The sequence below is a fragment of the Antechinus flavipes genome, chromosome 5 (assembly GCF_016432865.1).
Source record: "Antechinus flavipes isolate AdamAnt ecotype Samford, QLD, Australia chromosome 5, AdamAnt_v2, whole genome shotgun sequence".
Classification (NCBI taxonomy): domain Eukaryota; kingdom Metazoa; phylum Chordata; class Mammalia; order Dasyuromorphia; family Dasyuridae; genus Antechinus; species Antechinus flavipes.
In genome coordinates, this window is record NC_067402.1 from 108,255,000 (window position 1) to 108,274,659 (window position 19,660).

Below are 19,660 nucleotides of genomic sequence, written 5' to 3' on the forward strand. Positions count from 1 at the left end.
GTAAGCAGTGATGTAGTGCTGTACAATTTGCAAAATAATCCACATATGTTTTCATTTGATTCTCATAATGCTGTGGTGGAGGTGCTTATATAATTCATTTATAATTATGATGAGGAAACTGAGACTGAAAGAATTAAAGTGAAATTCCTAGAAATATATAATTATTATATGAATCAAAAATTGAACTTACATCTTTCTGATTCCAAGTCCAGAAGTCCATTCAATGTACTACCTATGAGGATATATATACATGTTACCTCCCACAATAGAAAATAAACTTCTTGAGGTTGGAGACTATTTTTTCCCTATATAGACTCACCTATCCACTATTTAACTTAAAATGCAGTGATGAATGGCTTGAGTATTATTATTTTGTCTAGATCTACTATTTCATCCATCTGATCATCCTCCGATCAATGCTGATTGTGTAACTCATGCTCACATGTCTAGTGTGTATTGGAAGTCTTCTTGATGACAGCATCCTTTATCCATTGTGCTATGCTGCCTCTTATCATAAATGTTTGTTGGGTCATTTGTCAGTCATGTCTAACTCTTCATGATTCCACTTGGCAAGTATGCTAGAGTGCTTTATTATTTTTCCAGCTCATTTTACAGATGAACTGAGGCAAACTGGGTTAAGTGACCTACCCAGGATCACATAGCTAGTAAGTGTCTGAAATTGGATTTGGACTCAGGAAGAAGTGCCTTCCTGATATCAATACTCTATCCATTGCCCTATCATTATAGATGTAGTTCATTCTTAAATGATTCCAAGTGAAAACTCAGTTTTCATTCAGAAAACTGAGAAAGCTCAGTTCCCTCAATAAGATCATTATAGGCTTAATCTTTATACTTAATACATGTAATTTACAAATGTTATATATTTATTTATATATTTTAATATATCTTTGTTTTTCCATTTTTTCTTTATATTTATGCTTTGCCTTGGTTTAATCTATAATCATCCTTACTTTTTTCTTTAGTAGAAAAAGCAATTTCCTCCATCTTCGTTATTTCCTATTTTCTATGAATTTTTCTTATTTCTATTATTATCACTTCTCTAGGCTAAACTGAACTCATGCTAAAAACTGTAGACTTAAACTAAGTCTAATTTTCTTTTGTTAGTAGAGAAGTTTTCACTGAATGGATCATATTTTAATAGAAGAAATGGATCATGTTTCCCTAAGAGATGAGTGTCTTACTTTTTGATCATGATCATTTATATCTCAACATTTTGTTAATGTCCCAAATGAAAGTGGTATTACTTTAGGATATTACCCTAGAGTATTTGTTTTACTAGTGGTAATGGATTTGCATTTAACTTTTGTATTCTTATTTTCTTCTCCTTGTGGTACATTTTTTCTAGATAAGTGACTAGGAAACAGAAACTAATTGCACAAGCAGAGATTAAATCTATGAATTTGCTTTTTTTGTTATTGTATATTTACTTTATTTTTTGCACTCAATAGTAAATTTTTATGTTAATAGTTTTCAATATTCATTTGTGTAGGATTTTGAGTCCTAAATTTTTCTCGCTCTCACCTTTCCCTTTTCCCCTGCCCCTCTCAGCAAGCAAATTGATATAGGCCAATTGTGTACAATAATTTTAAACATATTTCCATATTAATCATGTTGTGAAAGAAAAAAAATCAGAACAAAAGGGAAAAACCGTGAGGAAGAAAAAAATGAAAATGGTAAACTTCGATCAGCATTCAGTTACCAATTTCTTTTCTCTGGATGCGAATGACACTTTCTTTTTTAAGTCTTTTAGAATTGTCTTGATCACTTTATTTCTGAGAAGAGCAAAGACGGTTGATTATTGTACAGTATTGCTCTTGCTGTGTATGATGTTTTGGTTCTGTTCATTCAACATCAGTTCATGGAAGTCCAGATTTTTCTGAAAGCTACCTGCTCGTTATTTCTTTTTTTTCCCTAGTACATTTGTTTGTTTTTAATAACATTGCTTTATGAATCATGTTGGACAAGAAAAATCAGTCTCCTTAGTTCTTTTTCTGGATGCAGATGGCATTTTCTGTCCAAAGTCTATTGGGATTGCATTGGATCACTGAACCACTACTGTTCATTATTTCTTATAGAACAACAGTATTCCACTACATTCATATACCACAACTTATTCAGCCATACCCCAATTGATGGACATGGCTTTATTTATTTTTTTTTTAAATTTTATTTAATAATTTATATTGACAGAATCCATGCATGGCTTTATTTTCAATTCCTTGCCACCACAAATTTGCTACAAATATTTTTGTATATGTGGATCCTTTTCCCTTTTTTATGATCTCTTTGGGAGATCATAGAGACCCAGTAGTGCACTGCTGGATTAAAGAATATGCAGTTTTATAGCCCTTTGGGGAAAGATGAGCTTAAGCTTAAGCAGTGCTCTCACCAATTAAACTTAATTGTCCATTGACCACTTAGAATAAAAATAATGATTGCCATTTTTATGTTGCTTTAAACTTAGCAGAGTGCTTTGCATGCAACTTTTTCTGCCATCATTTTTTCTTTTTTTGAAGATCTTCAACTGCTTTTCACTGTGGTCAAACAAGGAATTTTTTTTTAGCGACAACTAGGAAGCGACAGTTTGGAAGCTCCTGTGGCTTGGTTATTAGGTTGGGATTTTGGGATTGAGAGGATATGTCAATAACAGAATAATTTTCCAATAGATAAATTGTCGAGAGATAGGAATAGGCAGTTTTTCAAAGGAAGAAATCTATTATATCAACAACTACATGAAAAATGTGTTCCTCATCATTAGTAATTTGAGGAATATAATTTAAAGCAAGACTAAGGTTCTACTTGACACTAATTGACAAAGGTGACTAAAATGAAAATGATAGTTGTTAGGCTGTGAAAAAGAAAAGGAAGTGCACAATAATGTTCAGTTAGTGGAATTATGATGTTTTCTGGCCATTCTGGAAAGTAATTTGAAACTGTGTCCCAAAGCACTAAATTAAGCATGTTCTTTGACCCAGCAAGACCACTACTATGCCTATACCTAAAAGAGATCAAAGCAAGAAGAAAAAGACCCATATGCACAGAAATGTTTAAAGCAGCTTTTTTATTGTTATCATAAAGAATTGAAGGCGAAGGGGGTGAGTATCTATCAGTTGGGGAATTGTTGAACAGATAGATCATGGAATAGGTAATAGAATAAGAAATTAGGAAAGGAGCCATTTCAGAGAAATCTTAGAAGACTTACTTGAGTTGATACTGAATGAAATGAGCAGAACTAGGAAAACAATTTATAGAAAACAACTCTTTACATTGTGAAGATGTAAATCTGGGGGCCAGAAACTAAAGAAGGTCATGGGTAAGATGAGGCTACCTTATTCTGAATCTTGTGTGTACACATATAGGCTTTGTGTAATGATAGAAAAGAAGTAGCAGAGGAGCATTCTTACCCCATTACCAAGAAAAAAGAAAGAAAAGAAAAAGAAAAAAAAGATGAAAAAAGGAAGGAAGAAAATAAAAACACAAACCCAGAAATCCTCTTAGTCAACGGCAGTACTAACAAGTTAAAGAAAACTGCTGGTGATGATGGGCTAGCTGGAACATTTTCCATTCAGATTGATACTATTCAAAATGAACATAACTGATGTTTTTTAGATAATACTGAGCAATGTTACAGTCTAACCGTTGTAAGCATCATCAAATATTCAAAAAAAAATAAATACAAGTTGTTGTAGATGTTTTCGACTCAATTTTGAGCTTCTAAAGTGTTGAATTCCATGATATTGTATCATATTCCTTTTTAAAATTGTCTTCTAGGGTAGTACTTAGACTTTGATTTTGGTAACAAAAAATAAAAAAAAAAAAAAACCAGAAGTATTTAGAGAGAGAACTGATCTTGGAATTGGGAAGGCTCTGGGGAACAACAACATTGCAAAATTTCCGACAACTCTGATCAACACAATGATCAAACAGAATGCTAGAAAATTAATAAAAGACGTTGCTCACTTCTTGTCAGAGATGTGATGAACTCAAAGTGCAGAATAATGAGAAATGGCCAAGAATTTGTTTTGCTTGATGACTCTGCATATATGTTATCAATTTTTCTTTTTAATGGGAGAAGGAAGTGGAACAGAGAGCCAATAAATACTTTTTATTAAAATTTATTTTATTAAATATTATTTTTATTCAAATTTTATTAAATTTATTTATTAAATTTTATTTTATTTACTAAATTAATTTCATTGATTTATTATTATTAAAATTTATTAAAAATTAATAACAAAATTTTCAGTTGAAACATACATTTTATAACTGACACATATTCTATCAGCTTCATAGTCATCTTTTAATCCTTGTCATCATACTTTTTTTTTTTTTTTTGGAAACAGATAGGCTTAAGTGACTTTCTTGGGGTCATACAACTAGTAAGTGTCTGAAGTTGGATTTGAATTCAGGTCCTCTTGACTCCAGAACTGGAGGTTTATCCATTATCCCACCTAGCTGCCCCTCCTTGTTGTTATTCTTAAGCTTTTTAGATATTTATTTTTTGAAATAATTTGATTTGAGGAATATAATTTGAATTACTTCCAGAATTTTGTAACTTTAGAATAAATCTCTAAATTGATTTTATCATGACACACACACACACACAAAAGACTTGTGACCAATAGCAAGTCACTTAACCTTTCTAAAACTGTAAGTTTTAGAAACTCTCTAAAACTGTAAGTTACAAATTTGTTGCATGTAGAGGGAATTTCCACATAAGAAATTTCCCTCACACATGAGTTCTTGCATCTAGACCAAATCCAAGAAATAGTAGATATATTCTACTATATATAATATATATTTAAAACTCTCCAAGTATATATTTAGGATAGATTTAAAAATATATTTTAATACTTTCAAATGGGCTTGTAAACCATCTCCAAATGGCTAGTGGTAGATGAGTAGATTGAGAGAGAATGAACGAAAAAAGATAGGAAAGTAAAATAGGAGGAAGGATAGTAACCTCCAAATCTTCTATGGAAAGGAGTTCCATACTTCACTAGTTCCACACAATCCATTCCTCTTTAATTCTTTGCCTCATGAGGCCAGTGGATTGTTAGCTCTGTCTTGTCTTGTTTTTAAAACTGGAGTTGTATTTATAATGCTAGTCTGATCCCGAAGAGGGTTCACAGCAGAGGTGTCGAACATAAGCCAGGGGCAGCAGATAGTCCCCAGCCCTTCTAGGAGTGCAGATAAAAATGGTGTTTCTTTTGGATTTTTATGTGTTATAACTTAACAATGAGAAAATATCTAAATCCATGTAAGGCCTGCAGGGATTTTTATGCGTAGTTGAATGGCCCCCATTGCTAGTTGAGTTTGATATCACTGGAACAGACCTAGAAAGCTTTGGACCTGGACAGAAGCTCTGAGGTCATCTAAATCTGAGCCCCTTATTGTACAGATAGGACATTGAGACCCAGAAAGTTTAAGTGAATTACTGCGTCATGGAGGTAATTATTTTCTGAAACATTAATTGGTTTTCAATGTTTCCTGCTGCTTGTGTGGGCAGTGGATCTCCCTTTTTCATCATTCTCTGTTGTCAAAAAATGTGATCCATTAGTGATCTTGGTATTGAAGAAATAAAATGTGCATGTGAGTGTATCCAGGCCTGGTTCTCCATTCAGTATCTCTAATGTTGTTGACCTTGATGGGTTATATTTCTTCTTTGTTTTAAAGTTGGTGAGGGCTTTCCCATCAGCTGCCCTTTCCTTGTCGCTGACTCTTGTTTGCCCTGCAGAACTACTTGTTGGGCATTATTAGCCGCTTCCTGCCTCAGCTATATTTCTTCTGCATGAGAGACAATAGGGCCGTTCTCTTGTGACCTGGCTACTCTTATTAAGTGTTTTGCAAACATGGCCATCCCTCCCGGCTACCATTTTGTATTCTTCCTCATATACTCAGCTAAAATCTGAAGTGGCCATCTATGCTAGACACCTTCATTTCTTCACCTCTTCTTTCTTCCAGTCAGCAGTCTGCCTTCTGACTTCATCATTGAATTGAAATTCCTCTCTGAAGTTACCAGTGGTTTCTTAATTGCTAAGCCCAATTTTTTCTCATTCTTCAACCTTCTTGATTTCTTTTCAACCTTCAGAGCTATTGATAACCCTCTTTTCCTGGGAACTGCTCTCTTCTGCTTTTACCTTTCTACTCATCCAGTACTAGCTGTGTGACCCTGAGTAAGTCACCTAACCTCAACTGCCTCCGCAAAATAAAATCATTATAACCGCTTGTTTTTGAATAGTGTTTTGAGATCTGCAAAGTGATTTAAATGTATGATTTTATTTTATCTCACAAATAAATCTCACAAAATTCTTTGCTACTCTGGTGCAGAACCTCCTCATAGTTGGATATCTGGATTATTGCAGTAGCCTTCTGACTGCTTCCTTAAGTCTCTGTCCGCTCTGATCCATTCTTCACTCAGCTGCCTTCCTAAAGTGCAAAACTAATCACTCCCCTACTCAATAAACTTCAGTAGCTTCCTCTCACCCCCAGAATCAAATATAAAATGTTCTGGTTGGCATTTAAAGCCCTTTACAACCTGACCCCTTCCCTCCTTTCCAGTCTTCTTACACTATACTTCCCCCCACATTCTCTGCCATCTTTCTACAAAGGCATATGAGCTGTCCCTCCAATATGATACTCTGAACCTTTAACATGATAACTGAACCTTTAAATTCATATTTGGAATGCTTTTCCTTCTTGGACTTCCTTTAAGACTTAGCTCAACTCCCATCTTCTGCAAGAGTCCTTTCTTATTCCCTTCCTTCCCACTATCCTTCTTCCGATATTATTTTCCATTTACACTGTATAAATTTTGTGTGTAAATAGTTAATTGGATTTCATCTTCTGCATTAAAATGTAAGTTTCTTGCAGGTTACCCTGTTTTTGCTTTTGTTTCTTTAGCCTAGTGCCTAGCACATAGTAAGGCATTTAATAAATGCTTATTGACCAACTGTCAGGCAAATGGCTCCAAAGTAGGCTTACGTTTTTCATATTTTTAGCAGTATGAGATAGAAGAATGCTGAACTTGGGTCAAGAAGACTGCGTTTAAAAATCACAACTCAGTCATGAGTTTGGTGTGTGCCCCTGGACAAAAAGTCATTTAGTTTCTTTTACTCTCTTCGTCTTCCCATCTCTAAAATGGGGATAATTCCAGCAGTTACTGCAAAAAAGTTTGTGCGACTAAAATGAGATCATACATGAAAAAAACAGTTTGTAGATTTCAAAACCATATTTAAAAAAGCAAGTTTTTATTATTATTTTTTTTGGAGGCAATTAGGATTAAATGATTTGCCTGAGTCTGAAGCTGGATTTCAGTTCAGATCCTTTTGACTCCAGTACTGGTGCCCTATCCACTGTACCACTTAGCTGTCCCATATTTTTTTTTTTTGATATCTTGTTCTAATCTTTTCCATGAGGTTCAGATAGAAACAATCCTGGGGAAATTTGCTTTGCTGTAATTCTTTTGGAGACAGCTAGGCAGTCTAGAGAATAGAGCACCAATCCTGGAGTCAGGACAATCTGAGTTCAAATACTTCCTCAAATATTAACTAGCTATGTGACCCTAGGCAAATCACTTTATGTCTCAACCTCAGTTTCCTCATGTATAAAATGAGAATATTAATGCTGACCTCCCAGGGATGTTGTGAGGATCACATAAGATATATGTAAAGTACTTTGCAAACCTTCAAGTGATATGTAAATTTTAGTTTTTGTAATTATTAAATATTCTATGGACTATAGCAAAAGTGGATAAAATAACTGCTGTTTGAGGTTGAGTAAAAGTATTAAGCTGAAAATTCATCCTCTGTAGATGCATTAAAAATATCTTCACTTTTCCAGTGGCAGATCAGACAGCTAGAGTGATGCAAACCTCAATTCTATTCCCACATTTACATTTATGTTCAGCTTAGAAATGATATGTATTTAGTATGGCAACATCTATTAAACACTCTCTTGTTTTATGGATTAAGTTTATGTCCAAATAATTGTGGGCAACAGTCTGGCAAGTGATAATGGTCTTCAGGACAGAATGTTAGTTGAATTTTGTAGAATATTTTGAGGATTTTATTCATAGTAATTGTTAGAATAAGCTTTTGATGTATTACTTCTAGCTATCAGATCATATCTTGCCTGTTATTTGGTAGGTGCTAAATTTATTCAGCCTGCAATGATGTGTTCCATAATTTCCTCACATAATCTACATAGATGATTGAATATGGGCTCTGTAAAGATAATACAGCTACAGTTTCTGTATATGCATGAAAAATGAACTTTATTTTGATATAAACTGCTACAATACAGTGCGTGGGGAGAAACAGCTTGTAGATGGATTTTTGATGATTCTGGAGAGAAAATCATCTGTAGTATAGATTTGAGGACTGGGATCTCTTTATTAATGATGTAGAACTACATCTCACTTGTGTGGGTACAGTTTAATGTTATAAAGAGGCAAAGAAAGATTTCATTTAAAATTTTTTTAGTTTTTAAATAGAGAACTGAGTGTGAAGAAATACAAATTACAAGAGCATCAAAGAGACCCACTATTACATCCTTGAAGACTACAGAATTAAAGCATGAGGGGTACCTAATTTACATACAGTTGCTTTATCACTAAAGAGGGAAAATCTAAGAAAATGAAAAATTATATGACCCCTTAGAAACATAGGTGTGGCTTTATAGGGATTGCCAATTTAAAAGAAAAATGTGTGACTTTATAAATGAAAGATGAGTCAGTGGGAGCCAGCAGGCTCTCATGAAAGCTATTGAGGATGACAAGAAGGCAAGCAGCTCATGGGCGTGTGTGTGTGTGATGTATGTACACGTGCTTGGGGCTGGTTTGGAAAGCTGCTTCCTTGGAACTATTGCATTTAGAAGCAGGAGTAGGGATAGTGCTTTAGTTGAGCAATTTCTTTTAGAGAATTGATTTCATTTACTAAGAGCTTTTAGCAACAAATTAGTGCCTGTCAGTGCCCCCTAGAGGTAATAAAAGAAGCAGCTTTACATAAAGTCTTCCTTACTCTGCTCCCTGATCTGGTTTGAGAAGATAAAAAATAGAAAGGGTTTTTGCAACTGTTTTGGCACCCATGAGTCAGCTTAAAGAGTGAACTTGATTCATGTTGCTGTTGGTTGTATTCTGATTGGTAAATGCAGCCTACAAATGAGTGACTAAGTGGCTGGAATGGTCTCTACAATCCAGGTTAATTTAAATGTTGCTCATTTAGTAGGACCTTAATTTCAATAGCTACTTTTCCTATCACTGGACAGGACTATTCCCCCCAAGCTAACCTAGACAAGTAGGGGCTTCTCTCTGAATATGTAAGGAAGGATTCCAGCATCTCGTCCAAGTTGTTGAGAAGTTTTCCAAATCTTGTGCTATATTTGAACCAACTTCCTCTGATCTAGCCCCTTAGTGATTCTTAGCTGTACAATATACTTTCATAGATTTGGAGACTTAGGTTCTCTACTTCCCTCAGCCCCTCAGAATTCTTTCCTGCAGGTCAAAGTGCTGCATTTTCTTTTTCTTTTTTTTTTTAAATAACTTTTTATTGATAGAACCCATGCCAGGGTAATTTTTTACAGCATTATCCCTTGCACTCGTTTCTGTTCCGATTTTTCCCCTCCCTCCCTCCACCCCCTCCCCCAGATGGCAAGCAAAAGTGCTGCATTTTCAATTCGTTTCAACAAATATTTTAAAAGCAACTACTATGTGAAAGGCATTGCAGATTAAAAGACTAAAACAGAATGGTCCCTGTTTTCAAGGAACTTATGTTCACTGGACTACAAAAATAAAATATGCATGCTGATAAGTAAATTCAAAATATGTACAAAATAAAATGCAAAGTGATAATGGAGATGGCAGAGGGGAGAAAACACTAAAATCCATGGAGGATGAGGAAAAGCTTAAAGGGAACTAAGGAGCCCAAGAAATAGAGCTAAGAAAGAAAAGCATCCTAGGCAAGAAAGAAAACTTGGACAAAAATATGGAGGTGGGGAGTAGACCCTTCCAAATCTGTGGGGTTACAAGAAGATCAGGCTGGCATGCAGAGTTAGGGTGGAGGACAGAATAAGATTTCATCAGTGTGGAAATGTAGACTAGATAAAAATTCTGAATGGTTTCAAAAGCCCAGTGAAGCAGTTTGTATTACTGTAGGGAGCCAGTTGGTGATCTGAGTGTGTTCTGAACTCAGCTAAGCTGAAGATACCAGGAAGAATATGAGGTCCATAAGCATTTTTCCTCTTCTCAAGGCTCACTGGCTTTTTGTCTTCTTGTTCTGCTCTATGCTTTATCAGGAAGTTTAAAGGGAGACTCAGGGAAAAGCTAGTTGCGAGATCTGCTTAGAAAACCTCAAAGGATGTGTAGAGAAGGTGTTTTAGGTCTGTTCATCCTGAACTCTGTCCCCCACGCTGTTGCTGCTGCTGTTTCCTCGGGAGCATGCTGGCTGAGGTTCTCTGGGAAGGTGAGTGTGGCAGTGTGGAATTGGGAGCAGCAGAGGCAGGTCCCTGGGCTCCTGGAGTAGGTATATGTAAGTGGGAGGAGGGGACCGGGGTCCCTGCTGCAAGACCACTGGGGTAAAGAGTGGGATTTCAGAACCCGAAGTCTGCACAGTGGCCCACGGCAGAGCCTCTTGACTCCTGTGTAGAACCAAAAAAAAAATAAAATGAGACATAGAGGACCATGATCCAAATGGAGGTTGTGCTAGCATGGGCAACCATGCTAAGTCTGTGGCTATGACAGAACACAATTGTGTCTGTTTCCTGTCCTGTTTCCCTTCGGGTCTAAATGCTATTTCTGAGCTCTAAAAGAGAACGGAGCATCTTTCTCCCTCATGCGGAATATTAGAGTGAAGGCTTATTTCAGCACATACCACACTGCCTCTATGTAAGACAGAACGAAGGAAACATACCCAGCAGACTTAGTATAGAATTACTCAGGGACAGGTCAAAACATTAGTTACCTAATATAAAGGAGCCACTATACTCCTCTACCATTTTCCTATCCATTTCTGCCTCCCTAGCTCCAGCATCAACTCTTACTTTCCATGCTCTCATTGTATCCCCTTCACTTGACAGAGTTGGGTTCAGGGATCTTCACAAAATTGTGCTAGGTGACTAGAAGGAAAAAGCTTTCTGCCACATGGCCGCAATTTCCCAATCTTGCTCTGACCCTTGTGATATTAGAGAAGTGAATGATTCTTCTATTTTTTGATAAGCAAAATCAATACATGTTGCTGGTCCCTCTAATCAAAAAGTACAGGTTGGTTTGGGTGAAGAGAAGCTTAAGGTGGGGAAGGAAGAGACAATCTTCTGCTGGCACAAGATATCAGAGCCCCAGATTGCCCTCTCTGGGCATAGCTTTCTGCTGGTACAGGATTATAGGATCATCAGATAGTAAGGAACCTTAGAAATCATTAAACTCATCCTAGCTATTTTTATTTTTAAAAATCTTTTATATTATGTATATATTACATGTATTAAAATTTAAATATATTTATTTTTATTTTTGCTTTTATAAGTAAGGGAACTGAACCCTGGAAAGATCAAGTAACTTTCTCAAGTTATTGTGTATAGGAGTAGCAGAAGCAGGTTCAAATCTGGCTCTGCTAGCTCTAAGTGCTATTATGCCATAATGAAACTCAGCTGTAGGAATTGCATGTGATGGAGGGGATAGGGACAAGACTTTTGATTTTATTGGTATAAGTCAACAATGCAGGCTGGCTCCTCTGTCACTTATTACCTTAGGTTGTTGACTATGTCTTTGAGAGAAAAATGGCTTGCCCAAGTCATCAGGCAAAATGGTACTTGAATCTAGATCATTTGGCATTCAAGAATCAGTTTTCTATCCACTGTGTCATGCTGCTTTTTCATAAAACAGAGGGAAGCAAGTATATGCAAGAAACATAATCTATGATTATGAAGGGATGGATCAGAACATCAGATGTATAATGTTGTGTGGCAAGGATTGTGATGAGGACCCAAACTGTGGAATGATCTGGAAGTACAGTGGGAAGGAGTATAGGGATAAAGTTGGCTCCAAATTCTGCCAGCATCCTTATTTTCAGGCTGCATCCCTGGTCCCAAGGCTTTGCCGACACTACTCTTTAATTTGGTTCATTTTACTGCTCAGTTCAAAGGTGCTCTTCTGCTTTCCAAAGGAAAGTATTTGTTTTGGGATCCATGCTTGTCTAACTAGGAGATATCCTACCTAGATGTAAAGAGTCCCATGAACCTAGTTAAGAAGAATACCTCTGAAAGCCCCAGTTGTCATAGATTGTAAGGTTGCCAGAATAAATGGAGCTTAGTTGAGTAGCAAGGCTCTCTCTCTGTCTCTGGTCCTTCCTGTTAGCCCCCACATGCCTCTGTAACATCTTGTCAGTTGGATCAGCTCTTCTTCCTGTATTAGACATCCTCCCTTGATGATACCTATAGGGAAAAATCAAAGCAAAACAGAGAAAATCCTAATATTAGTCTGTTGTCCCAGAAAGAAGACAGCATTGCATTGGAAATTGGAGGTTCTCACCCACTTGAACTTCCCTTTTTCAAAAAGCTTTTTCAGCTTTAAAATGAAAGATTTGGATCAGGTCATCTTTAAATCCTTTCTAGCTCAACAATAATCTGTGAAAGGTTTGATCATATTACTGTGGATGAAAGCAGCATGGAATCTCTTCTCTTGCCTTCCTGGAGGAGTTTCTGTTTCTGAAGTAAAATAAGGCCATTGCTGAATAGTTGATTTGGGGATGTGTGTCTTGCCACCAAATAGAAACCACAAGGTGAACTCTATGAATTCTTTTTATTCTACTTTATCTTGGCTTGCCTGTTATAGGAAGAATAACATGGGAAACTTATGGGGTTGGGCAGGGAAGAAAGGATGGTGAGAAAAAGTTGGCATTTGCTTGGGTTTGCAAAGCAATCTACATATCTGATCTCATCTGAGACTTACAAATAACCCAGTGAGATGTACATAGCACTCATTTTATAGATCAGAAAATTGAGGACCAGAGATACAGAATGATTTTGCCCTAGTTTATACCACTATGAAAGAACTAAGATTCAAATACAGTTATCCCAATCCCTAGATCAACACTTATTTCAGAAATAGTTCTCCATTAGCACATCTTCTAACTTCTCCATTGCCAGTCTCAATCCTCAGAAGTGAAACATCAATATAATAGGTATCTATGTTTACTAGAATGTGTCCTTGCCAGCCCTTCTGACCAGAGTACTGTGGTGCTATCTTTGTCCTGGGAGGTCATCTCACGTTGTTTAGCTATAATAGCCATGAGAGGCCAATGACATGGTGGTTTTGACTCTATGGAAATAAACCCATGGATTGGTGGTGTTTAATCTTAAGAAAGGCAGGATTTTCCTTAATAAAAACTCACCTGTTCTTTTTCATAGGCAAAATGAACATAGCCTCTAGTGCAGATGTTCTTAATTACAGTCCATGAACTCCATCCCACCCTTAGAATTATCCCCTAAGGGATTTGTGAATTAATTTCAGAGGGTTCATGAACTTGTATAAGGAAAACTGAATTTTCATTTCATAATTGGTTTCATTTTTAATCCTATGTATTTTATTATTTAAAATATTATTCTGAAAAGGAATCCATAAATTTCATTAGACTAAAAGGGAGCCATGATACAAAAAAGGTTAAGGATCCTTGATATAGTGAGTTCAAGGCTATGGTTATAAGAAGAACTTGATTCTTTCCTCATTGCAGTTATTTTCTCAGTGCTTCCTGGTCTAAACTTTGGGATGATTGCTTTGAAATTTTTGCCAAACAAGGAGTTCTCAGCTAAATTCCCAAATAGAAGCTCCTAAGACAAATGCCTTACCCCAAATTTCCTGTATAGTCCAGAGGATCACTGACCAAGGATCTGTGAAGGCTCTGGCTAGATAACGTGATTTGAGTAGTTTCCTCTGCTTTCCTAGCTTGTCATAACATGGATGATAGATTTGAGGGGGGATACAATTATCACTCTCCTCCATTTGTGTGCCTTGGTTGAAAGCCTCCCTGTGTTGAGGAATAGTCTTAAATCCTTGACTTAAGGAGGTGAACAGGTTCCAAAAATTTCAGGAGTGGAGTGGGGATGATAAGGAGCATTATCATGATATGGAGGATAGGTTCTCTCTTCAGCCTTCAAGCATTTCTCTTGCCCAAACAGTAGACGCTACTGACCTCATTTTCTTAATTTGGAGGGCTAAGGAAGAGAGAAGAATGGACTCAGACCAAATGAATAGTTCTCCTTGATTCTTTTTCCCTTCTCTCACAGAGTATCGATGTTCATGACTAAATGGTTTTGAATTTAGAGAGAAGTAAGATTGCTTGAATTTGTCCTGCCTTGATGTAGGTAGAGGATTCAACCAAAGATACATCATGAAATGAGATAAGCAGACCCTATTACATCTTCACAAGGCAAAGAACACTGGCTCTGGATTTGGAGGTCTTAGGTTCAAATCCCACTTCGGATGCTTATTTCCTATGTTATCTTGAGCAAGTCACTTAACCCCTGGGTCTCAGTTTCTTCATGAGTAAAATGAGGATATTGGACTAGATGGTTTCTGAAGTCCCTTCCAGCTCTGCATTTGTAATTCTATGACTTAAACAGCAAGGTGGGCCTTTGGAATTGCTGGAGTTAAATTGGTGCAACATTTCTTTCCTTTTGCTTGTCTCAGTTGGATGGGATGTGAATATATCTGCAGTCTTTGTGATGAAGGACTTGAAGCTTCAATATGAGAACACTATTAGAGACTTGGAAGAATTGAACTATGGTCATGGATGGGTGGGAAATGACTTACTAGTCAATAAGTGGAGATGCAAATCCTGGTTCTGTTACTTAATACCTGGTTAGTTTTAGTTATTTCTCCTTTCTGGACTCAAGCTCAATTGCTTCATTTATAAAATGAGGGAATAAGATAAGAGATTCTCTTTTCAGAACTGGAAATTCTATGAACTTATGGTTGAAGAGTAGATAGTTGTTTTTGACTCAGTTTTTCCAGCTTCTACCATAGTGTTTCTTATCGTCATAAAGATCTCAGGTCTCTTTTGCATTGGCCCCTGATACCTCTTATAAACTGTTCATTTGATTGTAGGATAACATCTTCTGCCAAAGAATGCTAGATTTTTTCAAGGCAATTATTGTATCCCCCCTCAAATCTATCATCCATGTTATGACAAGCTAGGAAAGCAGAGGAAACTACTCAATGGGTGGCTGTATATCAGAAGGTCCCAATAGAGCTGTAGCAACTGATGTTGAAGTTTTAATCGGGTCTTCCTAACCTGTAATATAATCCTGATAGAGCAGGACCATGGACAGTGCTAAGGGATTGGACAGAGCTTTGAATTTATTTAAAAACCAAACTAAAGTAACTGGTTCACTCTAGTATTCTGTTCTTGATGCAGCAAAGTCTCTCCTCAATAGGGGGAGTTGGGAGTAGGGGAGGAGGAAGAGAGGGAGGGAAAGGAGGAGGAAGAAGAGGTCTGGATTTCTCCACTGGGTGGTGCTGCTATTCTTGGTGAAGCTTCGGTTAAGACACTTGTTAGGATGAGGTGAGAAATCGGAACTTTCAGTAATCAAAGGATTATATCTCTGGAGGTGGAAGAGATTTCAGGAACCTTCTAGACTAACTTATTCATTCCACCATACAGATAAAATAGCCATGGAGATAAAGGGATTTGTCTTATCCAATTCTTTGTGACTCCATTTGGAATTTTCTTGGCAAAGATACTGGAATGGATTGCCATTTCCTTCTCTAGTTCATTTTACAGATGAGGAAACTGAGGTAAAAAGGCTTAAGTGATTTGCCCAAGGCCACATAGCTAGTAAGTATATTAGTCTGGATTTGAATTCAGGTTTTCCTGACTTCAAGCCCAGTGCTCTATCCACTATGTCACCTCGCTGCCCTATAGAGGGATTTAACCAAGGTCAGACAGCTTTTAAATAACAGTAAAAGGATTTGAATCCAGGTCCTTTAACTCTGGAGCCAGTGAGTATATCAGAGAAGAGTACTCTGTAAGTTTGTATGTTGGCTATATTCAGAAAGTCCAAGATTCAGTAAGTCTGAAGGCAGGATAGTGAACACTAAATATGGAGTCAGTAAGTGGAGATGCAAATCCTGGTTCTGTTACTTAATACCTGGTTAGTTTTAGTTATTTCTCCTTTCTGGACTCAAGCTCAATTGCTTCATTTATAAAATGAGGGAATAAGATAAGAGATTCTCTTTTCAGAACTGGAAATTCTATGAACTTATGGTTGAAGAGTAGATAGTTGTTTTTGACTCAGTTTTTCCAGCTTCTACCATAGTGTTTCTTATCGTCATAAAGATCTCAGGTCTCTTTTGCATTGGCCCCTGATACCTCTTATAAACTGTTCATTTGATTGTAGGATAACATCCTCTGCCAAAGAATGCTAGATTTTTTCAAGGCAATTAGGTGACCCAGTGGACAGAATGCTGGGCTTGGGTCTAGAAGATCTGAGTTGAAATCCATCCTCAGATATTAGCCATGTAAACCTGGACAAATCATATTAAGTGATTTTTTTTCAGTTTCCTTAACTGTAAAATGGCAATGATAATAGCATCTAAGTTATTGAGAGGGATGAAATAATATTTGTAAAGCCTGGTACATAGTTGTCATTGAGTCATTTGTCAATCAGCTCCGACTCTTCATGGCCCCATTTGGTTTTCTTGGCAAAGATACTGGAGAGGTTTGCCATTACCTTCTCTAGTTCATTTTACTGAAGAGGAAATTGAGACAAACAGGGTGACGCAACCGGGATTCATACAGCTTCTAAGTATCTGACGCTAGATTTGAACTCACAAAGAGGAATCTTTCTGACATTAGCCCATAATCTATCCTACTGCCTGATACTGATACATAATAGGCTCCATATAAAGACAAGTTATTTTTAGTGTTTATTATTATAATCATTATCATTATTATTATATTCTATCTCCTAAGATAAACCTTAGACCAACTTGCTATATGTCCTGGGAACTCATTTTTCCCCAATATGAAATACTTACATGGTGTGAGTGGCCATAGAGCTGCTCCTTAGCCCCCTTTCTTGCAGACAGCACATGACAAATGAGATGGAGATGGCAAGGATGATGGCACCACTGATGAGAGAGATGATCAGTGCCCCTTGGTAGCCATGATTAGGTGGGGTAGGGATAACTGGGATGAAGACAATAAAAGGAAACTTAACTGTGAGAGGGCATGGCTGCCAACATGGCCAATCCCAGCCATAGGGTCCTTGAAACAGAAGCATCTTATCATGTGATGTGACAGGATAAATTTCTTACCTTCCTCACATTGGGGTTCAGGATGACTCCACTGGGTACCATTGTTCCCCAAGAGGCAAACCGTTGTTCTGCTTCCTATTAGTTGATATCCCACTTGACATGAGAAAACCACAACAGACCCTAGGGAACAGCCCGAGCCTTTCTCCACGTTGTAAGAGCCAAAAGGAGGAGGGAGGAGTCTGGCACATTGAGCTTCTAGAGACACTAGGAGAATAATCAAAATCAGAGCTCATCCTCTTAGCTGTCACTCTCCCTCCTAGCTTTTCTGAATACAAGTTGGTACCAAATGAATGGGAAACTTCATGGGTCAGTGGAGGGGAATCCCATTTGAAACAACTGTACAGAACATCTTATTCTTTTAGCTACTGAGATTTTATTGTTAAAAAAAAAAAACAAAAAAACAAGGGTTTTTGACATTTCTATGTCTGGTTGCCAAGGCTGGAGATAAATACAGTGAATATCCTGTCTCCAGAAAACCATGCATTGTGCAGGGCTCACCAATGCTCTAGGCAGTGGATAGAGCATTGAGTTTGGAGTAAGGAGAATCTGAGTTCAAATCCAGCGTCAGACACTTGTCAGCTGTGGGACACTGGGCAAATCATTTAACTCCTATTACCTTCCCTCCCCCAAAAACATTTGAACACATGAGCAATAGAAAATTTTTATTTTGTGTTTGCTATGACTTTCTTCTGAGTTTCAATCATACCATTTGAGCCCCATAGAACAACCTGCCTTTGGTGCTCTTCTACTTCCACCTCATCCAAACCACTGTATATATGTGTGTGTGTGTGTGTGTATGCATATATGTGTGTGTGCATATATATATACACACCCATGTACACATATATACATGTATATATTTGTATGTATATACATGCACATATATATTTGTATGTATATACATTTAATATTTTTATTTTTCCCCAGTTACATTAAAAACAATTTTTTACATTTGTTTTTAAAACTTTGAGTTTGTTTCTGTCCCATATCTCTATTAAGAAAGCATGTGTGACATTATACAAAATAGGAAAAGCTATATACTAGTATCCCTATTATTATGTAATATAGTTTGCTGAATATGGAGGCAGAGGACCTGCATTTGCATACTATGTGATCTGGGGCTTGCCTTTTCCCCTTTCTGGGTCTCAATTTTCTCTTCTGTAAAATGACCCTGTGATAACTCAGGTCCCTTGTGTCTCTGAATCCTGTGATCTTCTGCTACCCAGTCAGTATGCACACACAGGATTCCCATCTGTCTGGGAGCTGCATCTGAGCTGCCACAACTATTGGTTCAGTGACTGTCCTGGAGCCAATTGTCTACAAGTTGGTCTCTGCTTTTATTAAAATCTATGAAGCTTAAACTGTTTTCTAGCTGGTACTTTGTATAACCTTAACCTAGATTTGCACATCATTGGTTCTGTTCGTCTTTTCTTTCCCCTTCTTTCAACAACAACAACAACAAGAACAAGAACAACCTTGTGGTTCAAAAAGATCTCCCTGCTGGCTCCCATAAAATTTCATCACATTAGTCAGTCACTGAGAGGATTCTGAAGGTCAGGGCTGAATTCCAGCCTTACCTGAGAGATTACCTGGAAGGCAGATCAAGTGGCTGGAGTTTTCCAGAAGTCCTCCTTCCATGTCACCACTTCTGCTATCAAGAGCCTCAAAAATTGATCCTGCGAATCATTTCAGGGCAAACTATGATTTAAGAGCTCTCACATTCCAGGGGAAAGGATTGTGGAAGGAGGAGGTCACGAGAGGTTTCTTATGTTTCCTGGTTTCAGAACAAGCTGCACTAAGGGGATTTGACCGAGGACCTCTGAGTTAACCATTCCCTCAACCGGCTTAATTTCATCTCACCAGTCCTGCCATCTCAATGGATTATGGTTTTTGTTATTGTTTAACCATTCAGTCACATCTGACTTGTGTACCCCTTGCCGACCATCCTTTTTATTCATCTGAGTTAAAGATAGGCCACGTTACATTTCTTCTCTAACAGTGTTCTATTCGTCCCAGAAAGGCATTATTCCCTAAGCTTAGAGGAGAGGAGAAAAGAAGAGGAGGAAGGCAAGATGAATTCCTGAGGCAGTGTGGAAGAGCAGATTAAGTTCTGGATTTGGGGTCGGGAAGACTGGATTCAAATCTTGCCTCTGCTTGTTCACTGGACCTGGGCACTTAAACTGTCTGTGCCTTAGTTACTTCATTTGTAAATTTATTTCACTCCAAGCAAAGGAATGAGATTGGATGACTTCTAAGGTACCATACAGCTCCAAATCTGTGATCCATTAGAGCTGAAAGGAATCTCAGAACACCAAACTTTTTGTAGAGCATTCT

The 19,660-nt window shown here is 37.3% G+C and overlaps 1 protein-coding gene across 1 annotated transcript; it reads right to left on the bottom strand.

Annotated features, from left to right (window-relative positions):
* Positions 1-8,269: 8,269 nt before the first annotated feature.
* SUSD3 (sushi domain containing 3) lies at positions 8,270-18,964 on the bottom strand. The gene is made up of 5 exons (XM_051962400.1): positions 18,904-18,964; positions 17,327-17,530; positions 17,048-17,198; positions 12,268-12,444; positions 8,270-10,656 (listed from the first exon to the last, which is right to left on the bottom strand). Exons 1-5 carry the CDS (start codon positions 18,962-18,964, stop codon positions 10,395-10,397), a joined length of 855 nt encoding a protein of 284 aa, XP_051818360.1. The 3' UTR covers positions 8,270-10,394.
* Between the last annotated feature and the right edge of the window lie 696 nt (positions 18,965-19,660).

Bases quoted from the DNA above. Each gene is read 5' to 3' on its own strand.
- SUSD3 (XM_051962400.1), bottom strand. From the start codon at position 18,964: ATGGAAGGAGGACTTCTGGAAAACTCCAGCCACTTGATCTGCCTTCCA. The intron at 17,531-18,903 runs GTAAGGCTGGAA...TTATTCTCCTAG, and splicing joins CCTTCCAGGTAATCTCTCAG to TGTCTCTAGAAGCTCAATGT. The intron at 10,657-12,267 runs GTATTCTTCTTA...GGTTCTACACAG, and splicing joins GACAACTGGGGCTTTCAGAG to GAGTCAAGAGGCTCTGCCGT.